Source organism: Simochromis diagramma, unplaced genomic scaffold, assembly GCF_900408965.1.
Source record: "Simochromis diagramma unplaced genomic scaffold, fSimDia1.1 OVJJ01000361.1, whole genome shotgun sequence".
In the NCBI taxonomy this organism is placed as follows: Eukaryota; Metazoa; Chordata; class Actinopteri; order Cichliformes; family Cichlidae; genus Simochromis; species Simochromis diagramma.
In genome coordinates, this window is record NW_024386860.1 from 311472 (window position 1) to 324838 (window position 13367).

Sequence of the window (13367 nt, forward strand, 5' to 3'; positions counted from 1 at the left end):
TAACGCAGGAGAAAACACAGGGCTCATAAACACAAAGGGGCAATCATGGAATGAGAAACAGGAGGGAGACACAGCTGGGATTAATTGGACATAATGAGACAAGGGGAAGAAAAACTAGACACACTAAGATAGCAAATGGCCTCAGAACTAGAAGACCTTAATCGGAATAAAATCGAAAACATGGATAATAACAATAAAAACAAAACCACTGAGTCCACAGACTCAGGGCTATGGCATGCATTTCAATTCAGAGGATCTTAAAAATAGAATTGAAACTTCGCAATCACCTCACACATGAAGGAAATAAATGTGACGACAAACAAAACTTGTCTGTATTTACTTGAGTGACAACAAGGTGAAAGATGGCATTGCGGTGGTCTTTGTGTTTGTTCTTCATGTGCATTTTCTTTAAAGGTATGGATAGTTCATATATTTAGCTGTAATCTTTAATTCTCACTTCTTTTATAGGCCTTTGTGTTTTTTTACAGGCAAATTATGACAAGTGTTAGATGATCTGGTCTGTATTATTCCATGCTGCTGTCCTTCTTTGTCGTATTCCTGTGCTTTATTTCATCGCATTTTACTCTGCACTTTATTACAGTTACCCCAACAGAAGCTTCATCTTGGAGCGCCACTGTGCCATCCTCAGTGAAAGGTCTCCTTGGCTCATGTGTGGTGATCCCCTGCTCTTATAACTACCCAGATCCACAAATCAGTACCACAAGCTTTACAGGCATTTGGTATAATAAGGATAATCAAGTCATCTGTCATTCGGATAAGTCTCAAACTTCGGGTCAGTTTCGGAATCGGACAAAGCTGCTGGGAGACCTCAGCAAGAAGAACTGTTCTCTGATGATTGATGATCTTCAACAAAGTGATGTGGGGCCTTTATATTTCCGGATTGAAATTAAAGGCTATGACCAGTACTCCTACAAAAATAACAAAGTCTCTGTTTCAGTCAGTAAGTAAAATAAATATGGTTACCAGTAAAGTCTTGTGTTCTAGCTCTAATAGTTCTCTTTTTATTTCCAGTATTTTTACCATCATGTTGGACGTTTGACATTCAGCATTCCTGAGCATTTTAGTTTTAGTGAAACAGGTCTGATCTAAGTCTTTTATACTCATTTGAATATAAATATGAAGTAAATATTGTAGGGTCAGGTTGCAGTGCTCTGGAACATTTTGCATTAATTTTTGCAGACTTGCATTAGTTGTTGAACTACTCATTCGAACCTTAGATGTAAAAATGTATTTGTACAACTCATCAAATTATGATAATCAATCAAAATCAATGGCAATAGAAGTTATCATTATACTCCAACCATGTTATCAACTATCAATTCGCTTTGTTCTTTATAAATTGTTTATTGTAAAACTGCTCATCTTCTTCTTCTTTGTCAGTCAGATATTGAAAGTAATTATCACCTAGTTTATTTCTTATTTCATTCATCTTTAAGCTTGAAATCACTCTCAAAACCCTTTACTGTGAACAGTTTATTAACTTGACCAAAATTTAAAGTTGCATAAAACATAAAATCAGCAGCTGTACTGGTTAAGTACATTTGTATTTCCATTACAGTATACACTTACTGCCATGATGGAGTTCTGGTTTATGACCACAGTCTTTTTTGTTAACACAGGTCAACCTGTTTTCTCTGTGCAAGAGGTAAAGGAGGGTGAGAATGTGTCTGCATCCTGCTCCGTGTTTCACTCCTGCCCCACATATCCACCTTCTTTCATCTGGAGTCACTCTGGAGAGCAGCACGATCAAACACAGCAGCTTCATGAAGGCCAGTGGAATTCAACATCTACTCTGACCTTTCGCCCAAACCACTCTGATCACAACAAGCCTTTAAAATGCAACATAACATACCATCGAGGGCTGCACCTGGAAACATCTAAGATACTTCAAGTAAGATGTAAGTATACTGCAGATTTACCAGGGTATTAACCGCTGTAGCTAGTATCAAGCCTTTTTAAACTAAAATCTCCAAAAGTTGATCTGCTCATCTGGACGCAATGCCCCAATCTTATAAGATTTCCCAATCTTACCTGCAGCCAGCTGAGACTGAAGAAGTCACTTGAATGAGTGACGAAACGTTTCTCCCACAAAACGCTACGTCCAGATGAACAGAATCAACTTTTGGAGATTCACTTACCTTGATGATTGAGCATGCATCTTGACATTTAAACGAAAACGTTATTTACAATCAAATAAAAGAAAAAAAGAAAAAAACATTAAAAATGTGGATTAAAACATGATAAAATAGAACAAAATAGGGGAAGGGAGCACAAATAAAGAAAGTTACAATTTGTTGTATGGTCACAGTAGACACAGTTGCCTCTCACCATGACTGAGTATGACAGCCCTCACACTACTCACCTGAAAACTTTATTCATGCTGCCAGTAAATGAAGTTCACTGGAGTTTTTTTTTTTCTTTTTGTATTGAAAGGGAAAGCTGTGAAACACTGCCTTCTTACATACTATATTTCTTAATTATCTAACAATCAATCACACTGCATGCTTATTTCAACTGCACCGCACCCAGGCCTTCCAGGGCCCTGTTCATTTTAACACTCTTGGGTACTCCACACAGTGATTACACTAATTAAACAAACTAGAAGGGTCAAAAGTACTGTAAGAATCAGCTAGTGTATGGAGAAACAATAGCATCAACAGTTTATTGTGTTAGATGTAGTTTTCCTCCCAAACACAGCTGTGTTATACATAAATATATATTTATTACTTTATAACATTTGCAATTTGTTGCACTAGTTTCATTATCAGGGGATTCAAAGTAGTCATGATGCATCTATGTTATAATCACTGTAAAGTTGTCGGTTTTCCAGGGTTTTTTTGGGTTTGTTTTTTGTTTTTTTTATATACACACACACTAAAAAACTGTATGCCTGAAGTGCTTCAGTGATGCTAACCCTGTCAGCAGCTATGAGTGGCACAGTTAAACTGTCAGCTGTCACCAGACATGCCCTGTGCAGCTCATGTTATGTGTTACATTACGCGAGAGTAAATCCAAAAAGAAAATAGATTTTTTTATTTCATTCAAACATATATAATATATGCATGGCTATGTCTTAATATATGTCTAGTTCTCACAGATGGCCCTGACATCAAGACTTCCTCAAAGTGCTCCTCCGAGGACGGCGTGGTAAAGTGTGAGTGCATCGTAGAGTCCGAGCCTCCCAGCATGGTCTATTTTATTCTTGGTGACAGAGTCATGCAAAGCAGCAAAGCAGAGAAAAATGGCTCTGTTACTATTGAGACTCTGCAGACAGACTTTGGGTCTTTCAGGTTTGTGCACTGCCTGGCAAACAACATGCTGGGATATGACAACATCTTGCTCTCTTTACCTGTTAATGGTAAGAAAGACTTAGGATGAATTGATCTCTCTATTTTTACATGACAAAAATACTTAACATGGTTTCTTTGTCAACAGACAACATGCAGAATATTCTTATCTCAACCGGAGCAGGTGTGATTTTGCTGATTATTTTGATAGGAAGTGGAGTGGGAGTTGTTAAAAAATGGTAAGTTGTCATGAACATAATCATTGCAGATAAACAAGTATGTCATGCATGCAGGAGAATCTGTAAATATTGCAACATGTATCAAATAATAGTCACAGTCATGATTACAACTATATGAGCACCAGAACAATTTTTTTAGGTCCTGACAGCCTGTCTTTAATTTCAGAGGCTGTGAAAAGTGTCAGTTTCCTTTCTCATTTAATCAAAAACACTTTACTGCCAGTAGGGGGAGATCAAGAGACATAACCACTAACCTGAGCACCATGATGTCAGACAGACCTGTGGAGCTCCCTCATAGTGCCCCACCGAAAAGGTTTTAATTCTTCACTTCTGTTTGCAAACAAACAAAAAAAAATCGTAATCATAATATAAGTTTAAAGATGTGTCACTTGTTTTAATAATAGCTTTTCTTTCTGCAGGAAAATGAGCCGTAAGGATATCCCTTCCCCTGACATGTACACCAATTATCCTGTCTATGGCAACGTATGGATAAGTAATGTTTTCTTCATTAGTTCATTCATATTTTGCATGCATTAAAAAGGGGAGTGAATTAATCTTGTTTCTCTGTGCAGACTGACTGGGATGAGTCAATATATGCCAATGTGTAGCATGTGGAAGACCAGCTGGAGTCCATGTTTATGTCCTCTGATATATGAGTTAAGAATGAGTCAAGGTTTTTTTCCCCAATCTCATTCAGTTTTCAATGTTTATCACTTATATCTGTCATATATAATTCACATTTTATTTGCAGAATACAATAAGTAAATATTAATGTCTAAACCTGTGATGATCTTGTGATTCCTGTCATAAACTGCAAAAAACTGGAACAAGATTACTTCATCAGAATTCATGTTTTTGTATTTTTTTTTATTTTTTAATTCCTGTGAACAGTTCCTCTATCCAATCTCTAAATGACGCAATGCTGCCACCTGGAGCTTGTTTCTCTCTCTCCCTCATTTGTGTGTGTATGTATGTATGTATATATATATATATATATATATATATATATATATATATATATATATGCCCGACGGGTAGGGCAGAGATAGATTTTGGTAGCCCGACTGGAAAAATCGCTAGCCCCAGGACGTCGGGCTAGTGATATTGCGAGCCCTGTATCTGATTGAGGAATCACTCATCTTTGGAAAAGAGAGTTTATTACAGAGAAATGTCTCTTTCCAAAATAAAAGCTATACTATACGCTTCTCCTGCTATATTCTCAGCAGCATATTAAACATATCAGGTCCCCATAAGGAGAATCATGTGCTAACGGCTGTCTAAATGACTCGGGTAAAGTTTGTAGCATGCATGCTTGTCGTTTTTGTCTGCTTCCACTTGTCTTTGCACTAGGATGATGTAAATGTGCAGTCATATTCGTTGTGTTCCCACTAGTGCTTTCAGGTTAATCTCGTTGAAATGACCTTAACGCCACAACACGGCAAATCTCCGTTAACGAGCTATCGCAGATCGCCCTGTGCGTGGGGCTGGACGGCCAACACGTTAACGAGCTAACTGCGCTAACACACTAGTTCCCACCCATGTAATTGAACATTGCGTGGCACATCCAACATACTGTTTTACTTTAGTCCATGACGCGCTTACCTTCAGGGTCATACGTCACATGAAAACCAAAATAATTCCAAACGCCAGATCTGAATGAGGGTGGGGGAGGTTCAATTTGCCATGTTGCAAGCAGAGCTTAACTTCTGTCTCGCTAGCTTGCCCTGCGCTCTTCCTTCTGATGATGCTGTCTGTGTTGAGCGCTCAGTGGATCTGCGCTCGACAGTGCAGCCTAGGTGGAGTAGTCGAACGCAGATTCACTGAGCGCTCAACACAGACAGCATCGTCAGAAGGAAAGTTGATAAAATAAATTACAAATTTTGTATTGTTCGATACATATGCGTACCGAACCGAAAGCACTGTATATAATATCGATACGATCAATATCGATACGAATATCGTTGCACCCCTTATATATATATATATATATATATATATATATATTCCGCAACTCTGAAAGTCTCTGTGTGGTGTCTGTGAACGTTCTCAGTCATCCAGGTCATCGTAGTCAAAGGAGCTTGCAAAGAAAAGCGTCTGGACTTCTTTAAGTTGCTTGAAGACGTTTCACCTCTCATCCGAGAAGCTTCTTCAGTTCTAAGGTTTATGTCTAGGGGCAGTGGCCCCTAGAGACAAAGCACGTACAAACTCCAAAACACATTTCTAGCATTAACTAAACTTCCAAAACAGAGCTACCTAGATCACTTAAGTTACACAATTGAAAACATATCTGTATTGTTTGTGTATTTATACACAAGCACTCATATATATATATATATATATATATATATATATATATTCAAATAATTAAAAAAAAATGTTCATTTACCTGTTACTACCACCAAATCCAGTCGTTGGTACTTCCTGGCTTGTGTAGCCACTAGGTAACAAAAGCTCAACACTGCGCCTGGCATCCTGGAGCACTTCTGTTGTCTTTTGTATGTGTTTTGGAGTTTGTACGGGCGTCGGAGTTTTTACGTGCTTCAGAGTTCGTACATGTTTTGAAGTTTGCACGTGCTTCGTCTCTAGGGGCCACCGTAAATATACTTTTATTTATTCACTCCACATAAAATGTAATAAATAAATCATATAATACAAAAACCAACTAGTCACAGTTCAACTTTTAACTATTTAAATTTTCAGCTTTTTCCTTTTAAACAAATTTAAAATGAAACAACACAAAACACAACACAATTAAATATAAATTAAAATATGATAACAAAAAGAACATGCATATTCTCTGTCATACGGGCCTGCATGAATAAACTTTCTGAATCCTTTATCATCCGCAACTGAAAATAGTTGTGGATGATTATATGGGCAGAAATCTGTGCCATCAGAAACTGAATTTGAATAAGTTAAATTTGAATTGCTCAGATTGAATCTGAATTGTAACTTGAATAAATGCTTTTACAAACTGAATATGAATTAGCCTAATTTGAAATTCAATTTATTGGTTTGAAAATGATCATCACTAAATTGAAATTGAATTTTATAGTTGAAAATGAATCCATTTGCTTTGAAACCGTATTTTATCCTTTAAAAATTTAGCTCTCGAATGATTGCAGATTCCTTTCTCACCATTCAGTTTCAGTTCTACAATTCAATTTCAGTTTCAAAATTAAGTTTTTTGGGACTTACATCCGGTTCCGGTTCAAGAGTAATCAAGCGCAGATTAGTAGAACTACGTTTTACTAGCGGACCGAAAGTGTTACTGACGGGAATCTACAACGTCTTGAGCTGAATTTGTCACGGCTGGGGCAGCAGTCGTGTTGTAGATGAATGAGGACCCAAAATGCAAGCAAGCGACTGATGAAGAGTGTGACGTTTATTTACAAGTGGCAGTGGCAGAAACAGACAACGAAGCATGAGAAATACTAACGGAAACCTAAACTGCGAAAAACTAAATAACAAACCTGAGAGCATACGAAAAGGGCTGCGGGGCAGAGAGACACAGAGACGGGAACGACGCATCATGGAACGCAGAGATACACAGATGAACTCAGACGAGCCGACAACAAACACAGACCGACACACACACACACACACACACACACACACACACACACACACACACACACACGGTAATCGGGTAATCACACACAGGAAGGGAGAACAGCTGATCCTAATACACACGATGACTGGAGGACACAAGCTGAACACAATGACAACAGACACAGACCTTCAGAATAGAACAGGAAATCCAGAACACGAGCCTTCAAAGTAAAGCAGGAAACACACAGAATGATTTACAACACAACACGGGGACATGAACAGAGCACTGAGGACAGACACAGGTAGGGCTGATAAAACACTAAACTTCAGGTTCAACCCTAAACTAATACAAAATCAGAATAAACACAAGGCACAAAAATGAACTTCAAGGAAACACAAAACGCTGGGTCAAAATGACCCAGGACCATGACAGTACCCCCCCTCCAAGGGCTGGCTCCAGACAGCCCAAAACAAAAACAGGGCGGGCGGAGGGGGGTCCAGGACGGAGGGACCAACACCAAACAAAAACAAGCTCCAGCGAACCAAATGAATTGTTCAAAACACAAACACACATGCTGGAGTTCATGAACAGGGTCCCAAAACATAGTTCAGGAGGCCGGCCCGGAGGCTGACAACTCAGAAGTCCAGGACAGTTCATCTCCTGAGGCCGGCCACGTTGGCGACACAGATCCAAAAGCAGAGGCAGGTTGCTGAACGGGCTCCTCGGGCCCTCCAGCTGACGAGGCAGGTTGCTGGACAGGCTTCTCGGGCCCTCCAGCTGACGAGGCAGGTTGCTGGACGGGCTCCTCAGACCCTCCAGCAGAGACAGGAGGCCGGAGCGGTCCCTCGGACCCCCCAGCGAAGACAGGAGGCCGAAGCGGTCCCTCGGACCCTCCAGCAGAGACCAGGACGGGCTGGCCGGGCTCTCCAGAACCCCCAGCGGAAACAGTCACTGAACCAGTGGGCACAGGGGCCCCTGGCACACACATGGCTGACTGCAGCTGCGCGGAGCACTGTCAGGCAGCGACACCCGGGTGCAGTCCTCAGCTGGGTTCTTAGCCTCCAGGGGTTCAGAGTGGGCTGAGGGTTGAAACCCAGCCTCTGGGGAGGCCCTGGAGTGCGTCACAGTCTCTGAAACAGCCAGCTTTTGAGGACTGATTACAATATTTATTGGTTCGTCTCTCTGCTTAGAATTAGAGGAACAGTTCTTTATGGGTTGAATAAACACAGCTCGCTGTACAGGAGGAGTAGGTGCAGATGATGGCTGAATAGATTGCTGATCTGAGGGCGACTGGAGTAAAGGTTGGGACGATAATGGTGGTGAAGTTGGAGACTGAGCTGATGATAAGGCGGATGATTCTTTTACCAACTGAGCTATTGACTGGGCTATGGATTGTAACATAGTTTGTAGTAAGTCTGGCTGTGGTACTGACTGAGCTATGGGTTGTGAGGCTGAATGTGATGGAGGTGACGACTGAGCTTCAGGCCGGGCAGCTAACTGAGCTTCAGGCCGGGCAGCTAACTGTGCTTCAGGCCGGGCAGCTAGGGTCTCAGGAAACACAGTCCTATTAACGACAGTTGCAGGCGAGCCAGGGAAAACACCGTTGTCTTAACTGGCAGCACAGAAAACAGCCCCAGAATAAACAGTCCTTAAATTGGAAAGCTCATGATTATTGTCTCTTTTACTCACCACAGCCGGCAACGCAGAGGTCTCAGGACCCGGCTGTGGCGATGGGCGTCGGTGGCTTGAACATCGCTTCCTTCTTGGGGATAGCACCGACCGGCCGGGTAATTCCACATCCGGCGGGCCGGGCCGCAGATTCCCCGGCGGGCAGTGCAAAACAGTCACCGCCGGGCTGGGTCGGGAAGCGGTAGCGGCTGGAGGGTGAAGGTGGAGTTCTTTCAGAATGAAGTCCTGTGCGAGCGGGTGAAGAGAGTCCAGTAGCCAGGGGTGAGCAGAAATTAACTGCTGTAGCCTGGCTTCTACAGCACGGTGTAATTCCTCTCCCTCATGTTCGAGCCACAGATTGACCAACCGTGAGACAGAGTCGATTAATTCCTCCCGAAACTCCTGGGAGGGTGCGGCTGCTGCTGGGTCCATGTTTGGTCGGCTGGTACTGTCACGGCTGGGGCAGCAGTCGTGTTGTAGATGAATGAGGACCCAAAATGCAAGCAAGCGACTGATGAAGAGTGTGACGTTTATTTACAAGTGGCAGTGGCAGAAACAGACAACGAAGCATGAGAAATACTAACGGAAACCTAAACTGCGAAAAACTAAATAACAAACCTGAGAGCATACGAAAAGGGCTGCGGGGCAGAGGGACACAGAGACACAGAGACGGGAATGGTGCGTACCATGGAACGCAGAGATACACAGATGAACTCAGACGAGCCGACAATGAACACAGACCGACACCCACTAAATATACACACACAAGGTAACCGGGTAATCACACACAGGAGGGGAGAACAGCTGATCCTAATACACATGATGACTGGATGATACAAGCTGAACACAATGACAACAGACACAGACCTTCAGAATAAAACAGGAAATCCAGAACACGAGCCTTCAAAGTAAAGCAGGAAACACACAGACTGATTTACAACACAACACGGGGACATGAACAGAGCACTGAGGACAGACACAGGTAGGGCTGATAAAACACTAAACTTCAGGTTCAACCCTAAACTAATACAAAATTAGAATAAACACAAGGCACAAAAATGAACTTCAAAGAAACACAAAACGCTGGGTCAAAATTCCCCAGGACCATGACAGAATTAAGACTTCAGAAGTCATTCATCATGTCGAATGACCAGCGGATAAACTCTCAGGTTGGTAATAAATGTATTACATGTATAAGAACAAGCGTCATGTTAACAAATGATAGCCGTACAGTAACTTTTATGCTTATTGTAGCTGTTAGCTAAAAACGCTAATTTAGCGTACTTTGCCCTGAATTCAGCTTTGACAAATAAATATGATCGACTGTTGTCATCTTGTACCCTCTCAGACCCCTACAGAAGGGAAACAAATTGGGCTTCTTTTTCAGAAGCCCAATTTGTTTCATAGTTAGATGCCTGACTGACAACTGTATAAACAAAAGCTACACACATTATTCGAAGCACATAGCGCACAGTCGTAAATTCCCCCTAATTTTGGTATGATCCGAGCTCAGGCACTAGGCAACTGAGCACAGCACTTACACATGTGAGCGAGGGGGGAGAAGCTGCTGCCTGCGAGGTACCGGTACTAGTTTTATTTTGTTGTATTTATCCGCGACACCTTAAAGGCCGGTCCGTGAAAATATTGTCGGGCACAAACCGGTCCGTGGCCCAAAAAAGGTTGAGGACCGCTGAATTAAAACACCAGGAAAAGAATTGTGGACCTCCATTAGGGCTGGGCCATATTATACCGTTCACGGTAATACCGGTATAATGTTAGGCAACGATAGGAAAATGAAATATCGCGATAGAATATGAGTAAAACGCGCATGCGCAGTGCTTTTGTTTTCATACGCACATGGCCGATTGTTGAGTGAAACAGATGAACAAGAATTGGTTTGTAAAAATGGTGCAACTTCAGTGATGTGGAACTGGTTTGGTGTTTGTCCGTCAGATATACGACATAGCACATTTCTTTTTCAGAACATGCAAGCGGCCGTCGTTATTGTCGTATTTGTCGGACTAAGATGCTCTTAAATCTGGGAGTAATCTGGGTCCTAAACTCCGTATGCTTCTGGTCAAACGAACACTGCAGCATCACTGAGAGTTAAAAACTGTCTAAATTCTTTCATCTGTAATAAAACGATCAGCATTGCTGCTTTACCGGGTGTAACTATGAAGTTTAACTTCCAGGCATCCATGAAAACAGAATTTATTACATTTAACGGAGTTAGAAGTTAGCAGGAAGCTAGCGGAAGTTAGCTCGCTAGTTTCGCTAGTTACCTAAACATGATATAGCATGTTCTGACTGAGAGATTTCTGAAAAAATTCAAACGTACAGCTCTGCTATCACTTCCAACATAAATGAAGACAGGAAACTAAACAGCAGTAACGTTTGTAGGGTTACTGAAGTTGGGCTAGCTGGTATATAATGATGTGCTACGTGATCGCTAGCGACACAGCTATGTTAGCATAACATAAACAGTGAAGCTGGAGGACGAACACTAACACTTTTCCACTTATAAAAATTAACGTTAAGGTTCCTGATAGTTAGAGACAAATGCAATCGCATGGCAGGATGCTGTACACGGACCAAACTTCAGTCAGGAGAACAACTGAGATAATCCATCCACTATAGGGCTTTGGAGCGTGATGTTACGGGTCAGTCATTAATATACTGCAACAACATGGGAATAGAGCAGCTGCCAGAGAATTCAACATCAATGAATCAATGGTACAGAAGTGGAGGAAGCAAGAAGAATGAGTTTAATAAAGTTTGATTTATCTGACTGCTTTGTTTCGCTTAATGTGCCTTATAATCCCGTGCGCCTTATGGTCCGAAAAATACCTACTGCACACTGCAGTTTAATGTTGCAAAGCACCTCTTTTTAACTTCAGTGGATATTATACATGGTTATGCTCAGGATATGTCAGCCCATTTCTACTGGAAATGCCTTTTGGTTAAACTTTCAGCAAGGAATTTGCATTTGCACTGTTACATTTTTATAAAGCTTTAATGTACATAAAAACCAGCTTCTTGTTTAAGTGAAAATAAATGGAAGGTTGTCTTTTTGCGCTAGTAATGTTGTGGAGTTGTATTTTGTCTCGCATCAATTATATCGTCAGTTATATCGTTATCGCAAATTTTCAAATATATATCGTGATAAATATTTTTGACCATCAGAATCAGAATCAGAAAGGGGTTTATTGCCAAATGTTGAGCAGGTTTACAACATTAGGAAATTGCTGCGGTGCTTCAGTGCAAACATAGTGTTATAAAGATATAAAAATAAGAATAAGAATTAAAAGTGCTACGTAGAAAGATATGTGCATGAGATATACATGAGATATATACATGAGAATAAGAATTAAGAGTGCTACGTAGAAAGATATATACATTAGTGCAGGTGGTGATCAGTGCCAAACATGGAATGATGCAGTGACACAGCGTAGGGTCATGTGATAGTGGCGGGGACAGTCATATGGTTATTGTTCATGTGTCCAACAGCAGAGGGGAAGAAACTGTTCTTATGGCGAGAGGTTCTGGTGCGAATGGACCGGAGCCTCCTGCCTGAGGGGAGCAGGTCAAACAGACTGTGTCCAGGGTGAGAAGGGTCAGCTGAGATCCGAGCTGCACGCCGCAATGTCCTGGAGGTGTACAGGTCCTGCAGGGATGGGAGTCTGCAGCCAATCACCTTCTCAGCAGAGCGCACAACACGCTGCAGTCTCTGTTTGTCCCTGATAGTGGCTCCAGCGTACCACACGGTGATGGAGGAGGTGAGGGTGGACTCGATGATAGCAGTGTAGAACTGCATCATCGTCCGTGTTGGCAGGTTGAATTTCTTCAGCTGCCTCAGGAAGTACATCCTCTGCTGGGCTTTCTTGATGACGGAGGTGATGGTGGGCTCCCACTTCAGGTCCTGGGTGATGGTGGTACCCAGGAAGCGGAATGAGTCCACAGAGGTGATGGGGGTGTCACCTCTGTTTGTTATCGCCCTGCTCTAACCTCCATAAGTGTGGCTCAATTTTGAATACAATTTGGGTTCCTTTTTAAATTAAGAAATACATATGATTTATCTCGGTACTCTTAAATTTAACAAATAAAATTTTTATATTTATCAATCTAAAAAATCTAAATCTAAAAAATAGGGAGGGCGGTGTGCATTGTCAGGGCGATGGCATCCTCTGTGGCTCTGTTTGTCCGACAGCCGAACTGAAGAGGGTCCAGTGTGTCAGGAAGGGAGGAGCAGATGTGACCTTTGACCAGCCGCTCAAGGCACTTCATGATGAGGGATGTCAGTGCAACAGGGCGGTATTCATTCAGACAGAGAGTTTATTTATTTTGTCTTTTGATATTGTCATATTCTAGCTTTACTCTCAGTTGTCTGTATTTTATTTTAATTGTATTTTTAATTATTTTTATTTATTACATACCACGTGTTTACATTCAGAATACAAAAAAGACAAAACATTGCCAATGTGATCAGTTGTCCACTATTAAAAACTTTCTAATTAGTCTTCCCAGACAAACACAGAAATTCCTGAAACAAGCCGTTAAAAAACTTGTTTTTCTTTGTAGTGGGTTAGATTTGGTAGATGT

At 41.5% G+C, this 13367-nt stretch overlaps 1 protein-coding gene across 2 annotated transcripts; it reads left to right on the forward strand.

Moving 5' to 3' along the window:
• Positions 1 to 4468, forward strand: LOC120732104 (sialic acid-binding Ig-like lectin 12). 2 transcript variants are annotated; one of them, XM_040029453.1, is made up of 8 exons: positions 1 to 414; positions 602 to 961; positions 1641 to 1919; positions 3110 to 3379; positions 3457 to 3547; positions 3771 to 3860; positions 3967 to 4030; positions 4120 to 4468. In XM_040029453.1, the coding sequence occupies exons 1-8, from the start codon at positions 363 to 365 to the stop codon at positions 4153 to 4155; spliced, it is 1242 nt and encodes a 413-aa protein (XP_039885387.1). In that variant the 5' UTR covers positions 1 to 362; the 3' UTR covers positions 4156 to 4468. The 2 variants fall into 2 exon arrangements, with proteins under 2 accessions (XP_039885387.1, XP_039885388.1); XM_040029454.1 differs by having other exon boundaries at positions 3119 to 3379.
• Positions 4469 to 13367: the final 8899 nt, after the last annotated feature.